This window comes from Genypterus blacodes, unplaced genomic scaffold, assembly GCF_046128005.1.
Source record: "Genypterus blacodes isolate CSIRO-AG114 ecotype Tasmania unplaced genomic scaffold, CSIRO-AGI_Gbla_v1 ptg000003l_1, whole genome shotgun sequence".
NCBI classification, from domain to species: domain Eukaryota; kingdom Metazoa; phylum Chordata; class Actinopteri; order Ophidiiformes; family Ophidiidae; genus Genypterus; species Genypterus blacodes.
Window position 1 is genome coordinate 1,094,783 of NW_027466817.1, and position 16,143 is coordinate 1,110,925.

The 16,143-nt window shown below is 45.4% G+C and overlaps 2 protein-coding genes across 2 annotated transcripts; both read left to right on the forward strand.

Moving 5' to 3' along the window:
* The first annotated feature begins 1,505 nt into the window (after positions 1 to 1,505).
* Positions 1,506 to 5,899, forward strand: itm2ca (integral membrane protein 2Ca). The gene is made up of 6 exons (XM_076143725.1): positions 1,506 to 1,817; positions 3,418 to 3,561; positions 3,840 to 4,028; positions 4,209 to 4,319; positions 4,408 to 4,558; positions 4,663 to 5,899. Exons 1-6 carry the CDS (start codon positions 1,725 to 1,727, stop codon positions 4,752 to 4,754), a joined length of 780 nt encoding a protein of 259 aa, XP_075999840.1. The 5' UTR covers positions 1,506 to 1,724; the 3' UTR covers positions 4,755 to 5,899.
* A 1,881-nt stretch (positions 5,900 to 7,780) lies between these two features.
* On the forward strand, positions 7,781 to 12,390 carry prss16 (serine protease 16). The gene is made up of 13 exons (XM_076142312.1): positions 7,781 to 7,841; positions 8,185 to 8,360; positions 8,621 to 8,720; positions 9,093 to 9,222; positions 9,631 to 9,754; positions 9,984 to 10,061; positions 10,631 to 10,678; positions 10,756 to 10,875; positions 10,970 to 11,128; positions 11,363 to 11,504; positions 11,608 to 11,787; positions 12,002 to 12,156; positions 12,331 to 12,390. The coding sequence occupies exons 1-13, from the start codon at positions 7,781 to 7,783 to the stop codon at positions 12,388 to 12,390; spliced, it is 1,533 nt and encodes a 510-aa protein (XP_075998427.1).
* The last annotated feature ends 3,753 nt before the right edge of the window (positions 12,391 to 16,143 follow it).

The following is a 16,143-nucleotide window of genomic DNA, read 5'->3' on the forward strand; positions in this document are numbered from 1 at the left end:
ATTTAAAGGGAAGGTATTTAGACTTGTGTGCGGGACAAACACGACACTCTTTACCAGGCTTGACTCCGAGAAGAAGTAGTATGTCTGTGCTGAAGAGGATGCAAGATGAAGCGCTATTACAGAGCTATTTCATCTGTGTTGTGAACTGATTTGGATTTGGTGGAATATCGCCAAAAACCTGTCACATCACGTGCTAAATTGGATCTGAATCCATTCGGACACTCAAAATTCTTTCAAAGTAACAATCCCAATGACAAAAAGCCTGTCGTATTCATCTCAGCGGCCACTGAAAAGGTGAAATCTGGTAGAGAACGTGACAAACTAAAGTGCAGATAAAGATTCTGATTCAGCAGCATGCAAATTGTTTTGATATATCTTGAATTATTAAAGACAGATCCAGAAAACCGCACGTTTACTACAGCCATGTCTTTTCTTTAGGTCTGTAAAATAGAACAAGACTCATTTTCTCCAGACTTGTTTAGCCTTGGTGGAGGGTTGTAATCGTGCTAGTTTAGTTTAGCCTTTTCCTAATCGAAGTTTAACCCTCGTAATGTCCTCGGGGTCAAATTGACCCCAAGGACCATACAATACTAAAAAGTTGATAAAAATTGAAGTAATTTGATTGAATTTTGGGTGTTTTATTGAATTTTTAACTCCTTTGCTCCTGGGGTCAAAATGGTGCCGAAGCACAAAATGATGTAATGGGGCAAAAAGTCACACCCTACTGCTCTCCAACACATTTTTTATCTTGTATGTTTGATGTGTGTGGTCAAGCAATGATTATTTAATAATGGCACAACAACAGGAGGTATGGACAGCATACAATGCCAGGTCAAAAAACTTGCATTTTTTGGGTGCTGCAGAAGCCAAAATCCCTGCCTTAATTTACCTACTTTTATGTAAACAAGCGCTATTGGCCCTAAATTCTAAAATTAAGGGAGATTTTTGTGGTAATGGGTTGGACTGGAGTTAGACTAAAGGTGTAACACAAAATTAATTGAAATTTTATACTTTATGCTTCAAATAACAGTCAAACCATTTTGGGGTCATTTTGACCCCAGAGGACAATAGGTGTCAGTATTTGCTCTCATTCAAAAAATTAAAAAAATTAAAAAATGGCACCCTCACTAAACGTTGACATATTCCACTCAGGTTCATGTCAAATAGTCAAGATCATATCAAGTATTTAAAAAAAAATGTTTTCCCATTTTTTAAACTCAAAAATGGGGGTATATCGAATGTAAACAAGGCCTTTTGGCCCTAAATTCCAAAATAAATGGAAACATTTGTGGTGATGCGTTGGACTGGAGTCAGACTTAAGCTGTGACACAAAAATAATTGAAAATTTTAACTTTATGGTTGAGATAACAGTCAAGTAATTTGGGGTCAATTTGACCCCAGAGGGCCTTAGGTGTATGTAACACGGGAGGACATTACGAGGGTTAAAAAATAAAAGTAGTCGCCTACGCACTGACGTCATGTGACGGCAGGATATAGTCGGGGACGACAATTGTACAGGCACAAAAACGCGGAGTGAGCCTTTACAGGGAGGGGAAAAAAAGTGAGCGCTCCAGCTTCCGGTAGATAAGGACAAAAACAAGAGTTCGAGCCCAGCAGCAGGAGAAAAAGGGCGGCCTGTGGTCGAGCTGAGGACATTTCTCTCAAATACACTTTTATCCTCAAGACAGACCGACGGAAGAGAGACGAGCTGACAGTCAGACACCATGGTGAAGATAAGCTTCCAGTCTGTGGCGGGACAGAAAGTGGAGAAGGAGAATGATGGCGACAAGACCGAGATCCTCATTCCCCATCCGACGGTGAGCAGCGCGAGAGCGTCCATGATTGTTCCTCTTCTTCTTCTTCGCTGCTTTATTCAGCATTTGTGTGTCATTGTTGTCTCGCGGTGTGAAGTGTTTACGTAATGTGTCGCGTTCAATGTCGTCTGTTTGCGTCTATGGATGCTGTACACCTGCAGGGGCGCAGCAGGGTGTGTGTGGGTGCGTGCGCGAGTTGTCTGCCTGTGTGTGTGTGTGTGTGTGTGTGTGTGTGTGTGTGTGTGTGTCGCCATTTGGGAAACACACCGAGTCACCGCTGCTGTTTCCTCACCGCAGTCTTAAATGTAACTTATTACCGTGTTAAAATGCCTCTTCCGCCTTTAAGCCCGAATAAGAGACAACAAACAAAACAAAATGTAATCACAATATGGATTTTAGCTTTATAGCTCCATTACTATATCCCACAAACCATTTCGTTCATCTTTGAACAACAACAACAACCCAGCTCAGCTTTAAAAAAGGGAACAATGCTAAACTGCACAAGCTTTGGCTCACAAAATGGCAGATGGGTTGCTGTTGCAGTGCATGCAAGATTATCTTTCACAGCTCTGAAGAGGCAAAACTTTGCAGTACAGCAGCAGGATCCCAGCGGGCCTGGAATCTTATCAAAGATACGTGATTGAGACCCAAAACCATAATGGAATAGATAAGACTCTTCTTCCTTTTGTCAAATGTACACAGTTAGAGTTTCTGTCTGACTTTCCTAAGTGTGATCCAAACGTGTTGTAGTCTAGAGGAGATGGACCTCATGTTGTGTCACGCTCTCAGCTGGTGTGATGGAGCTTCTGTCTCACGCAGCAAGCCACTGACACACACACACACACACACACACACACACACACACACACCGCTGTCTCCTTATCTCTGCGTCTTCTGTCTCCTGCCTTCACTGACGACGTTAAGATAAACAGGAAAGCTACTGTCTAAAGATTAACGCGTCATTGTTAGTGATCACAGAAAGCGTGCAGCCACTTTGAGGCTTTGTCTTCTGAGCGCTTTGAAGAACTTCCCATGTTCACACAGGATTGTCGTCATCTCTCCCTTTGAGGCGTCTTTCTCGTCTGTGAGCCGTTTCCCCGATGAACCCAATCGTGCCTCGCTTCTCCTTTTATTCCCCCCCCCCCATTTTAGTTCCAGCTAAGAAAAGAGGCCTTTTGTTTCTTTACAGCGCCTTCTTTTTTTGCTCAAGCAGCCACTTTTCTCTGGCTAATTATTTCATAATGGAGGCCCACGCTGAGTGGCTACTATCTGTGTGTGCTGCCACCCTGCCAGCACAGGCTGGGCCGGCGTGGCACTGGCAGATGGGCTGCTAGACTGGAGGCGGCTCAAAAGATTACACACACCATCTCGGTGGAGTTCTCCTTACCGAACGCACCGTCATCCTTCAATGGCCGAGCGCCGGCTCATACTCAATGTTTATGCAAGCTTGTATTTCAGCAGCTTGTTCATTTGTGTCATTTTCTGCTGCTTATTACAGCGTTGATGAGGAAGCTATAGTGTGTTAAAGCTGCGTGTGTGTGTGTGTGTCTCGTCCTCTTTTAGATTGTAACGTATGCCTTATTGATATTTGTGTGTTTGCCAGGATGAGGAGGAGCTGGTTCTGCCGCTGCGGCCCAAGAAGTCTCCCCTCAACGGCCTGTGCTGTCTGACCTTTGGCCTGGTGGTCTTCATGGCCGGTCTGGTCCTGGCTTCCATCTATGTGTACCGCTACTACTTCATACCTCATGTAAGAGGAGACAACAGCTCCATTTAAGTGTCTCAGATGGTCTCAGGTGTTATAACGCAGTGAAAGATGGTGTCTGATACTTCCTCGTGTGTGTGTGTGTGTGTGTGTGTGTGTGTGTGTGTGTGTGTGTGTGTGTGTGTGTGTGTGTGTGTGTGTGTGTGTGTGTGTGTGTGTGTGTGTGTGTGTGTGTGTGTGTGTGTGTGTGTGTGTGTGTCTCTGTGTCTCTGTGTCTCTGTGTCTCTGTGTCTCTCTGTCTCTGTCTCTGTCTGTCTCTGTAGATCCCAGAGGAGAACCTGTTCCACTGCAGGGTCCTGTACGAGGACTCTGCCTACGCCCCCCTGCGTGGGCGCCAGGAGCTGGAGGAGAACGTCGGCATCTACCTGAACGACAACTATGAGAAGATCACCGTGCCTGTGCCTCACTTTGGAGGCAGCGACCCTGCTGACATCATCCACGACTTCCACAGGGTGAACACACACACACACACACACACACACACACACCTGAACATAAATCTGCTGATTGTTTACATTAGCTACTACTTAATAAACGTAATTGCCATCACAGACATATTCTCATCTGAAGCTGCCGTCAGATGTAAATATCTAAAGCTTATAAAGACACTGAACACTTCTTTGACCTTCCAGGGACTGACCGCCTACCATGACATCGCCCTGGACAAGTGCTACGTCATCGAGCTCAACACCACCATCGTCATGCCTCCACGCAACCTCTGGGAGCTTCTCATCAACGTCCAGGTAAGAAACCTCCTCTGTGCTGGATGCTCATGTTTGTTTCTGCCCAAATCTGGCTGAACTTCTCTTTTCTTTTCCTCCCCTCTTGCAGAAGGGAACTTACCTGCCTCAGACCTACATCATCCACGAAGAGATGGTGGTGACGGGCAAAGTGCACAACATGAGGCAGCTGGGCCCGTTCATCTATCGCCTGTGCAACGGCAAGGACACGTACCGCCTCAAGCGCCGCGTGTCCCGCAGACGTAAGTTTGAGGGGGGGGGGTTACAGACCGGAGGGGGTAAACACACCGTTAGGCCCTGATGTGCGGCCCTGCAGCTGTCTCACCTCTTTTTCTCTCTCTCACAGGCATCCACAAGCGCGAGGCCAAGGACTGCCACCACATCCGCCACTTTGAGAACACCTTCGTGGTGGAGACAGTGATTTGCGACGAGGCGTAAACGCGACGGATTTCGGCGGCGTCACACACACACACACACACACACACACACACACACACACACACACACACACACACACACACACACACACACACACACACACACACACAGGCACATCTCCAGTCACCTCCTCCGGCCTCTGTAGCACCCTGTGGATCCGTTCATGTCTGAGTTGCACTTTACTCGTGGCTTGGGTTTCAGTGTCCTTCTGTAAAAGATGACTTTGTTGTTTTCATGATGGCCTGCTTGTTCTTTTCCTCTCCCCCCATAGGTAATATTTACCCTGACGTGTGTGTGTGTGTGTGTTAATACTACTAAGCTGTTGGTTCTGGATTTTCCATGTAGCAAAGTCCTTCAGCCAATAATGAATTATTACCCTGCCACTCTTTGGGGATTGATATGATAGTTACTGTTGTTAGGGGAGATGAGTGTCTCCATGTGTGCTCTTGTTTTTCCACCTGCCCTATGGAGATTACTTTGTCTCTCTTCATCCTCCTAAGAGTCCAAACTGTGCAAAGCATGAAATCCTGCTCTCCTCAGTCCACATCCATAGATTTTTACCTCTATCTCTTTTGCGATGTTCTGTGCAAACGTGTGTGTGTGTGTGTGTAAGTGCTTTCCTCTCCTGGCTTGTCGCTTCTTATCCTCTTGCCTGTCTGCTGCTTCCTCACTCGTCCCTCTTGCTTTTATGTTCCTTTCCCAGAAGGCTTTGTCACAGACTCGAGCTTAGAGAAGAAGTCAAACTAAACCAAGGCTTTAGACTGCATTCACTTTATTTATTTGATAATAGTCCCATCATCTCCACGACGAGCCGTAAAATTCAGTTCTGATGCCTTTTGTTCTTTGTCATCTGCTTTTTGCTCTTTTCAGCTTTTCACACTTGTAGCATTTGTGAATAATCAAGACGTTCTTTGTTTTCCCTTGCATGTGTTTATCTATGAGAGAAAACAGCGCTGTTAGAATGTTTTGTAAAACAAGGTAAGAAGCCTTAGTTCAGGGGTCGGACACTGGACTAAAGTCAATACTACTGAAAGGGAGCCTATTATATCACCTGTTAGCTGAACAAAACATTTGATCTGTATATTTGATGAAATATGTCTGTGATTAAAGTAGTGAAAATAAAAGCTGCTCTCTCTCCCTCTGTACTTCATTCTTTGACAAATCTGTCTCAGAATCACAGATGTTATCTTTGCAAACATTCAGTCATTGTCACACTTTGGTTATCATTCTGTTTGAGACAGCGATGCCTCGTCTGAAATGTAAATAGAGTGAAGAGATGCATGTTTGCACAATCACACTGCTGTTGATGATTCACAGCCTCACATTTGAGTCCCAGCAGCGCCATCAACTGGACATTTGTGTTAAGGATATGTGGCCGCAACACTTTGTTTGACTGTGAGGTGACATTTCCATCATAGCAACATGGAACAAATCACAAGTCACAGTTAATTCTTATATTTGTTTGCTCCTGTATAAAGAATAGTGTATAGATGCCGCACAAATACATAGATTTAAAAATTGCGTACATTTTTTAAATCTTGTCAAATTTCAGATAAAACAGTTCTTCTGTCTGGAAACATCCTGTGCTTTTATCTTAAAATAAAGCCATGCTAAAAACCTTAACAGGATAAACTAATCAAACTGAATTACATCGAACTTGCATAATTAATATTTTACCTTCAATGTCAAAATCCCTCTCTAAATCTAACAATCACAAATGAATTTATTTTGTATTTTTGTATACTGAATTATTTATGGCTTTATTTTGTTTTGAGACTTGTGTGAGCCTTTCACCAGCAGATCTTGACATTGTGTATTTACAGTATATCCATTACATATGTTCCCCTGTTCCCCTGATTATCTCATCTAGTGCCTCACACTACATCTTCATATCCTCAGTCTCTTTATCTATTGCACCACTGGCATTACAGACTGACATGTCATGATGCTACTCAGCTTGTAACTGCAAAGATTCTGGATCAATTAAAAATCTGTGGATGGATATCTGTTGATCCTGACAGTCTGCTGTAGGCTTATGTCCTCAATCTGGGACGGTTTAGGAGTCCAAAGCTGCTGGTTCCAGATTTGAAACGCTCAAAAAAGCCTTAGATTTACAATGCAATGATCACACACAGCCATTTTATATAGTCAATCAGAAAACAAGATGAAATAAGGGCATTCTGAAATGGAAATAATTACCTTTTCTTGGTAAAATGTTGATGCGGCTTTGAGTGTTAACATTTGCAAACAGCTGCAATATCAAATTTTTCAGAATAAACAAATGAAGTGGTTCCGGATGGTTCAAAAACAGGAACCAGTTGGAACCACTTCATTTGTTTATTCTGAATCAGGGACTAAATTGTTGCAGTGCTGGATTTCCCTGTTGGCACCACAAAATCAGGTTAAACTTAAATATACCAACAAAAACAATGTGAGAATGGTCGCTCTGCTCATTGATCAGAAAAAAACCTGCGGCGGGAGAAATCTAATTTAGCAAAAAATATATAAATATGAACCTATACATATAGATGCATGATCAAAGTCTACAACTGAGACACATGAGGTCATATCCTGCTCACAGTGAATGACTCATGCCCTTATTTATTACATTTTTTTTACTAATATTTGACAGTCACAGTTGTTGTTACTGGAATGTGATATTCTGCTTACAAGACACACACTCCTCCCTTGATTATGAAGTCTGATGCTGCAGAAAAGGGCTTCAATTGATCACACAGTCCAGATCTTATTACATCACCAAACTGATGCTGTTTTTTGCTGAGTTGCTCATTCACACACACACACACACATACACACACACACACACACACACACACACACACACACACACACACACACACGGTCATAATCAACCTTAGACACAAAATGTATGTCATAATAATGCTCATTTATCAGCGCTCCTGTCTCTTCCTGGAGCCGGTGAGTATATAGAGGGAGGAAGAGCTCGACTTCCTCCTGCACTCTGCACACACACAGTGACCTGTGACACTGACCTGCTGGTAAAGATGCTTTGTTCTCTGACCCACTGTCTCCTCCTTCTGCTCCTCCTGCACTTTGCTGACTGTGGTGAGTTTATAAAAGCAAAACAGAAAAGAGTGTTTTTATGCCCAGAATTATATTTGATTGTATCCATCGTCCTATAGTTGATACATGGTAGAAGCAGGTTGGTCTAGATTTCATTTATCTTCTATTTCATATTCAGCAGAACAATTTACTTTGGTATGATTATATACATTAATAATTATAGTAGAAAATGGAACTCAGGTTGGTTACTTTACGTTAAAATTATAGGATTATAGTCTTTCCAGGACAGGTTGGATCTTCTCAACTCTCAGGTGAACACAAACGATGCTTTCAATTCTGACTGGAGTCTCTTTTCCCCCGTTCACTTGGACACTCTGTTTGGCAGGGCGGATCCTGAGGAAGATCAAGGATCGAGCATACACACTCCAGCTGGAGAGAGCCAAACAGCATCTCCTAACACACACAGTCAGTGGTCATCAGCCTGCTCAACATGTGACAGAGGGCAAGATTCATCAGCCGCTGGACCACTTTGACCGCCAGAACCCTGGTACCTTCCCCCAGGTAGAAAAGAATCAAACTGTACTATAAACTGCTCTGTTTACAAACGTTTAAAATTAGAAAATGGCAAAAACTAATATGTATATGACAGTCAGAGCTCGGAAATCTCTCCTTCAAGATCTGAAACAAGCAAAATCCGCTAGTATCTGAGTGAGGATGCCATCAATTGGAATTTAAACTTAAATTGACCCTTAAAGGCTTGATTTCTTGTCTTCTTCCTCTCTGTTTCCTTCTCTCTTGCTTCTTGTCTCTCCTTCCTCCAGCGGTTCTTCGTGAATGAGGCCTACTGGCAGCGTCCTGATGGCCCTGTGTTCCTCTATATTGGAGGGGAAGGGCCCATCTCAGAATTTGTCACGCTAGCAGGTAAGATATGGTGGAGTATCATTATGCACACATCACTACAAGCTCTTAACGTGGCTCACACACTCTCAAAGGCGTGAAAAAGAAGCTCAATGGAGCATCAACCCTGAATGCTTGTAAGGTGATCTATGTTTGCAAGTTGATCTATCTTACATTCCGCTTTCGAAGGCTTCAGGTTTAATTCAGGTTAACTTTAAGGTTTTCTCTGGAGTTTTTCCTCGTCCTCCTCCAGAGCTTTGGTCAGGAATGTTCCGGATGTTGTGGGTCTGTAAAGCCCTTGGAGACATTGTATGTGATATTGGGCTATAATAGAAATAAAGTTGACTTGCCTTGTATCCTGGAGATGTGAGGCCTCGCTCCGTTTTGTTCTCTCAGGTCATCATGTTGACATGGCTGAAGAGCACAGGGCTCTGATATTGGCTCTGGAACATCGTTTCTATGGTGACAGCGTCAACCCTGATGGCCTGGAAACAGACAACCTGGCAGACCTGAGCAGCCAGCAAGCGTGAGTGCTGGCTCTCTACCAGTGTGTGAGTGATTGTGTGTCTGACGTCCTTATTGTAGCCTTGTTTGACTTACAAAAACCTATTCAATGTAATACAGTAAGGAAATGAACTATATACATTTTGAAAAAAAATCTAACTGGGACGTTTTGTGTCTAAGGGTTATAGATTTTCCACAGGCATTCAAGGGTAAACCAGGATGGCTGCTGCCCCACTGAGTGTGTGAATCTGCCTCTCACTGATTCTCCCCCTGCTGCTTGTGTGTAACTGTTCAGCATTCAGCACCTTCTTCTTATCCCTCCATTCATATCTGTGTGCCAGTGTGGGTGTTTATTTGTCTGCAGACTAGCACATTCACTTTGTTTAAAAGGTTAAATTGAGTCTGATGTGTGCTTTCCTCCTCGGTGCAGCCTGGCTGACTTGGCTGCTTTCCACCAGTACATCAGCCAACGCTTCCATCTGAGCCACAGGAATACCTGGATCAGTTTCGGAGGCTCCTATGCCGGAGCACTGTCGGCCTGGTTCAGAGGAAAGGTACACAACTGAGCCCAGATATGAACCTATACAACCACCCAGATATGAACCTATACAACCACCCAGATATGAACCTATACAACCACCCATGGCTTTAATGTGCATAAACACATGTTGTATGTACATCTCCTCTCCTTTGCAGCAGCTTTTTGGGTTGGTTTACTTTAACCTTGAACACATTCATGTCTTCATTTTCGCTGCTCTGTGTCATTCCTGTGTCCTCCTGCAGTTTCCTCACCTGGTGTACGGAGCTGTGGCCTCCTCTGCTCCTGTCAGGGCCAAACTGGACTTCTCCTCCTACAACAAGGTAACACAGTGGTTCTCAAAGTGGGGGGCGCGACCTCCAGGGGGGGCGCAGAGCTGGGGGGGGGGGAGGAATCCTGCTGCCCGTGATTTTCACCCGCAAGTGTGCTGGCTGGCTCACTTACAGGGGGATCCGGCGTGCAAAACCGAGAAACGGGAACGTCCGTTGCCAGCACACTTGCCAACACGGTTTACCAGGGGGGTAACGTGTTGTCCGTGATTTTCACCGGCAAGTGTGCCGGCAATGGACGTTCCTGGTACCCGTTTTGCGCGCCGGGAGCCGGGAATGTCACGGACAACACGTTTTTGCTTTTAGATTATTTCCGGCCACCTGGACCACTGTCCGAAACCGCCAGTGGGTCTGGCACACTCTGTAACTCCCCCTGAAACCTCTGGTCACAGGTGGGTTACAGGGGGGACGCACCAGTTTTGCCTGGCAGACGCCGGGAAGGTCACGGACTACACGTTTTTGCTTTTTCTATACTGTTGTCCTTTGACCTTAACACTAAGCTGATGATACCTGATTAAATCATCATGTTCTCACTCATAGATCTATGTTTTCCTCTGTTTCAGATTGTTGGTTTGAGCCTGAATAATGAAGTTGTTGGTGGCTCAGGAAAGGTGTGATGACATCCCCTCACCTGTTGTGTTGTAAGTGTGTCATCAAGTGTAGTATTCACCCTACATGTTCTATGCAGTGTGTGGCTGGTGTTGGTGAAGCCTTTGCTGCTGTGGGAGCAGCACTTATGGCTGGTAATGCCTCTCAGGTGGCCATGGACTTCAGTTGCTGTCAGATTCCCATTGATCCTAATGATCAGGTGACATGATTATGTTTGTTTACTGATTCAATGGTATTCTATTCATAGTCATTGCTTTGGATTGGGAAAATAACCCTCTTCCCTTCAATTTCAGATTGAATTGATGCAAAACCTTGCTGACATCTTCATGGGATCGGTGCAGTACAATGAAGAGGGAGTGCTCATGTCTATTAAAGAGCTATGTGGCATGATGACCGATCAGGACAACAAGGAGCCGCTGGATCCTTACAGTCGCTTGGTTAAAGTGATGCAGGTATGGAAAACAAGGCTCACCACTCTCTCTGCGTCTGTCTTCTCTGGTCATGCACATTTTTGACCACAGGGTGGCAGCATTGAGCTATACTGTCCCTCATAAGTGACAGGCTTGTGGTCCTAGACTAGAGCTAAAGATGAGGAAAGGATGTGAACATTGGGATTCACTTGAAGCGTGCGTGCGTGCGTGCGTGCGTGCGTGCGTGCGTGTGTGCGTGTGTGTGTGTGTGTGTAGCTCTACCGTTCAACCACCAAGGAGCCCTGTCTGGACGTCTCCCACGAGTGGGCAGTGAAGAGTCTAATGGACACGTCCCTCCACTCAGCCAGGAAAGCAGAGAGACAGTGGCTCTACCAGACATGCACTGAGTTTGGCTTCTGTAGGACACACACACAGAGATCTACACACAGATGCACGCACAACAACACATCATGAACTTCCCTCCTTTCTATGGCCTAAATCCATTTTGTGTGTCTACGTAGACGAGACTTGTGAGGACGCCAGCTGTCCATTCTATAAGACGGTGACCCTGCAGACCCAGACGAAGCTCTGCGCCTTGCTGTTCGGCATTTCCCAGCACTCCCTGCTTGAACGCATTGCCTTCACTAACACATACTACGGAGCAGACCACCCACACACACACAGGGTGCTCTACATCAACGGTGAGACCAAGTTTATCAGAGGTGCAAACGCTAAAATGACAAAAAAATGTGACTTCAGGGTCAAGTCTTTCCATTTTGGTGAGAGATGTCGGCCTGTAGGTGCCGGGAAAGTAACAGACACCACATCTGCTCCCAGACTGGAGAGGAAAATACAATTGCAGGATTTTATTGACACACTGAAAAATCTATTTCATGGCGACTGTGACTCCTCCAGGTGGAATTGACCCCTGGAAGGAGCTGTCAGTGGTCTGCAACGAGTTGGAGGAGGGAGAGGAGGAGCAGGTCATCTTCATCAGAGACACCGCTCACTGTGCTGATATGATGACTGGAGGAGTCGCTGACCGCTCTTCACTCAGGGAGGCTAGACGGGTAAGAACACTTTACTGAGGGCGTAGATCATAATGTCATCATGTGTTAGAAAGCAGCCAGGCAGAAGTCAAAGTCTGAATCTTTTAATCTGAACACGTGGATAGAAAATCATATTTGGGTAAAACTTTGATTACTCGAATTCCGATGCTGTTTTCTGTCTTTTCTGTCTCTTAGGAAATTGAGACTCGCGTGTCCAAGTGGTTAAAGACGGCAGCCATGATGGTGAGGTCGTGATCGGCGGGGAAGAAATACCTGATCGAAAGTATCACAATATTACCTGATCAGCTCATATCGCCTCTCCTCCTCTTCTACTCCATTTCTCACATCCATTCTCTTCTCCCTCCTTCCTCTCCATCCATTACCATGTTGTGGTACAAGCTGTCAATTTGTGTCAATTGTCTTTGATCCACTCAAATTATTGCTGTGTGTTTACTGGCTTATCTTAAGTAATATTTATATGCCACTATTCTCTACAATAATAGTTTTATTAACTTGTATCATATTTCATACTTAAATGTTCTGATCAATGACTCACATATAGAAGTTTTGATATGCTTGTAAAATCACAATAATTGATCATCTGTAATCCATCTTTGAGCTCTTTTTATGCTTTTTACGTCATTCATTTTTGCAGTAACCGTGGGCGCCACTAGGGGGTGGTGTTGCAACATGTGTGTCAAGTCAATCTCTCGCTCCTCTTGCCTCTCCACACCACATCAAAGCTCAGAATGGTTCACACACACTGATACATAATATTCATATATTTAGCTAAAGCAAAAGAAAGAAAAGAAAAAAAAGTACGAATATGCGTATTTATACATAATGTCTGGACAATTTTAATAATAAAATTTCCCTCAAAGCCTATGAGAGTCACTACAGGTGTGTGAATGTGCGTGTGTGTGTTAAACTTGTGTTGTGTGTGTGTGTGTGTGACAGTGAGAGAGATCATGAGGAGATCCAGAGCACTTGTGAGAAAAGGAACCACCAGTTGTCCTGAGGCCATCTGTTTCCTTATTGGCAGAATAGAGAGAGAGAGAGAGAGAATGCGTGTGTGTGTGTGTGTGCGTGTGTGTGTGTGTGTGTGTGTGTGACCCTCTCAGTAGGGGGGTCAAAAGTAGGAGGTCACGACCCCTCTGACCCCATGGGAGTGGAGATCATCAATCAACTAGAGGCTGGACAGAGCAGCAGGGGGACACACACACACGCACACACACACACGCACACACTCACACACTCATTAGATTTAGATACTGTAATTGTAACTGTAAATGACCTGTAAATGTCAAACTTTAAATTTATGAGATGAAAGAAGAGCAAATAAGAAATCGATAGAACTGTGCTGATATTGATATAGTTGATACCTGAGGTCCTGGTGTGTGTTTAGCTCATCTCACACTCACACACACTCATTCACACTTCAAACACACACACACATTTAAATAAAGACCTCTTAGACACGTTTTCAGCCATTTGTGTGAAAATGTTTTGTTTGATAACATACATGCTTTCTTATTCATGAGAAGATCACAGATGCTATCACACACATCACACAAACACACACACACACACACAGACAGAGAGAGAGAAAGAGAGAGCGAGAGAGAGAGAGAGAGAGCAGGAGATGAAAAGTAAGTGAGTAAATCTGAGGCATTGCTTGGATATCATCCTGCTTCCAACGTTCGTTCATCGCGTTGTAAACAAGCACACACACACACACACACACACACACACACACACACACACACACACACACACACACACTCCAGGAGCCACTATCAGGGTTATCAGCCAGCACTTGCAGAGCGACAGGGCATGCTTTTTCTCTCTCTCCCTCCCTGCTGCACCCCCACCCTCCCCCTCCTCCTCCTCCTCCTTGCCTCCTCCTCCTCCAGCCTGTCCTGTTGATCAATGAGGAAGTTCTAGGGCCTCAACTATTAATCAGAGCCTATCGGCTATCTGTCTGCTGAGCTAACCAATCACGGCCCTCCGACAGCTGGGCCATGAAAAATGGGCGGACGGGCAGAGGGGGCAGAGGGGGCGGTGGGGGCGGTGGGGGTGGTGGGGGCGGGGGAGGGGGTCAAGCAGGAGAACAGGGAGGTGACCGGGCACTCTATCTGATGCAGCTGCACTTATGCACTTACTGTTGATTCTTAACATGGTGATTGGAAACGTATACACACACACACACACATGCTTATTACCGATGCACATGTATGAATGGAGAAAGGATCAGTTGGTCTACAATTATATCTGTGTGAGTCATCCGCACACACTTAGCGTGCGTCGCCTCACACTGCACCGTCACATCATCAACCCCTACACACACTTAAGTGACAAGTCTGTTATCAGCTGCAACGCCTCAATTTTGTGATATTGTGGAGGAACCAGAGGCACCAAATGCCCGTTGTTATGGAATTGGAACATTCTATAGCAGAAAATGCATCTTCCCTCTGAGAGTAGATCTTGTTGATCTGTCGTCCAATAACAAGGCCTGTCCTCACACTTGAAAGCTTCATCAGCGCGCCGCTATCCCTCCTCTGCATAATCACCATGCTCACACTCATCCATTCACATCTTATTGCCGTGATTAGATTACATCTAATGCCATTACAGAGCTCCCATCTCTCTCCTCTTCACTCCACCGTTCCTCTCTGACTCTGCCTCTCCCTCATCATGGATTTCTTGCAGATCTTATTAGTATGTGATGCGGACCAGGTCTCTCTCCCTTTGGATTTATGAACCCTCAGACTTCTCTCCTTTAATCTCTCTCTTTCTCTCCTCCTCCGCTCCCTTCCTGCATCTGTCCATCTATCATTCCCAGGGTTGGCTGGCGGAAGAGTATTAATCCCTCCGTCCCATCTCTCCCTCCTTTCGACAGATGAGGAGGTGGAGGAGGTAGATGGGGATGGGAGGAGGAGGAGGAGGAGGAGGAGGGAGAGAGCGAGATGGCGGGAGACCTTAGATTACTTTTCTAAATATTTCTGTTGGATTGTGGGGGGAAATGGAGAGACATTACAGGGAATATATGCAGATCTGCTGAATCAAAGGTGGCTGCTGGCTACGGCTTTGATAGTTTCAACAGGTATGAGATGAAGTGTGTGATGTTTATGTGTGTGTGGGTGGATGTGTGTGTGTGTGTGGACTGCAGGGGCAATATGCACAGATGGGATGATAATCAAATGAAGTGTTTGTGTGGGAGGATGTGCGTTCGTCAGTTGTGTGCATGTTTCTGTGGCGTGTCTGTATGTTGCTTGCATACGCAGAAGTCTGTGTGTACGTGTGTGTGTGTGTGACAATGCAGCACTGTTGTTTACCTGTTGATGCCTGTCACACACACAAACCCATACACACATGTTAACTACAATCTAACGAGTGCAGGCCAATCAATAGATACCTAATTCTCCCAAAAAATAAATTCACTGAACGTCGGCCCAGCAGGCGGAATAAAGTCGACTCCTCTCCTCTCCTCCATCTAACACCCCTTCACCCCTCCACCCCTCCACCCCCCCTCACCTTCCAAGCCCGTGCAGTGACAGGTAGATTAAGGGGTGTGATAGATGCCCCTCTCTGTATCTCCCTCTCTCCATCTACCTCCCCCCACCGCCTCCCCCCCCCCTCTCCATCCATCATGGCGGCTAGTGTAATTGCGGCTGCGTAGGGCTGGCAGAGGGAGCCTCCATCCATCTCCTTAACAACAAACAGTCATGAGGACGGATGGCGCTGTGCTCCCCAGTTAATCTCCATCTATAAGGGGACCGGGAGAGGGGAGGCAGTGAGGGAGAGGGGGTAGGGGGGGAGGAAAGGAGGAGGAGGAGAAAATAACATAAGGGAGAAAGGTGGGTTTTGGGCTTACTATAAACAAAAAGGAGATGTGGAGAGAGGGGAGGCAAAGTGTTGGAAAGATGGAGAGAGGAGAGAGAGAGAGAGCAGCAAAATAGTGTGGAAATAAAGGAAGAGGGATGGTTGTAGGGTGGGAGAGAAGGAAAG

Bases quoted from the DNA above. Each gene is read 5' to 3' on its own strand.
- itm2ca (XM_076143725.1), top strand. From the start codon at position 1,725: ATGGTGAAGATAAGCTTCCAGTCTGTGGCGGGACAGAAAGTGGAGAAG. The intron at 4,320-4,407 runs GTAAGAAACCTC...CCCCTCTTGCAG, and splicing joins AGCTTCTCATCAACGTCCAG to AAGGGAACTTACCTGCCTCA. The intron at 4,559-4,662 runs GTAAGTTTGAGG...TCTCTCTCACAG, and splicing joins GCGCCGCGTGTCCCGCAGAC to GCATCCACAAGCGCGAGGCC.
- prss16 (XM_076142312.1), top strand. From the start codon at position 7,781: ATGCTTTGTTCTCTGACCCACTGTCTCCTCCTTCTGCTCCTCCTGCAC. The intron at 9,223-9,630 runs GTGAGTGCTGGC...TCCTCGGTGCAG, and splicing joins GACCTGAGCAGCCAGCAAGC to CCTGGCTGACTTGGCTGCTT. The intron at 12,157-12,330 runs GTAAGAACACTT...TCTGTCTCTTAG, and splicing joins CACTCAGGGAGGCTAGACGG to GAAATTGAGACTCGCGTGTC.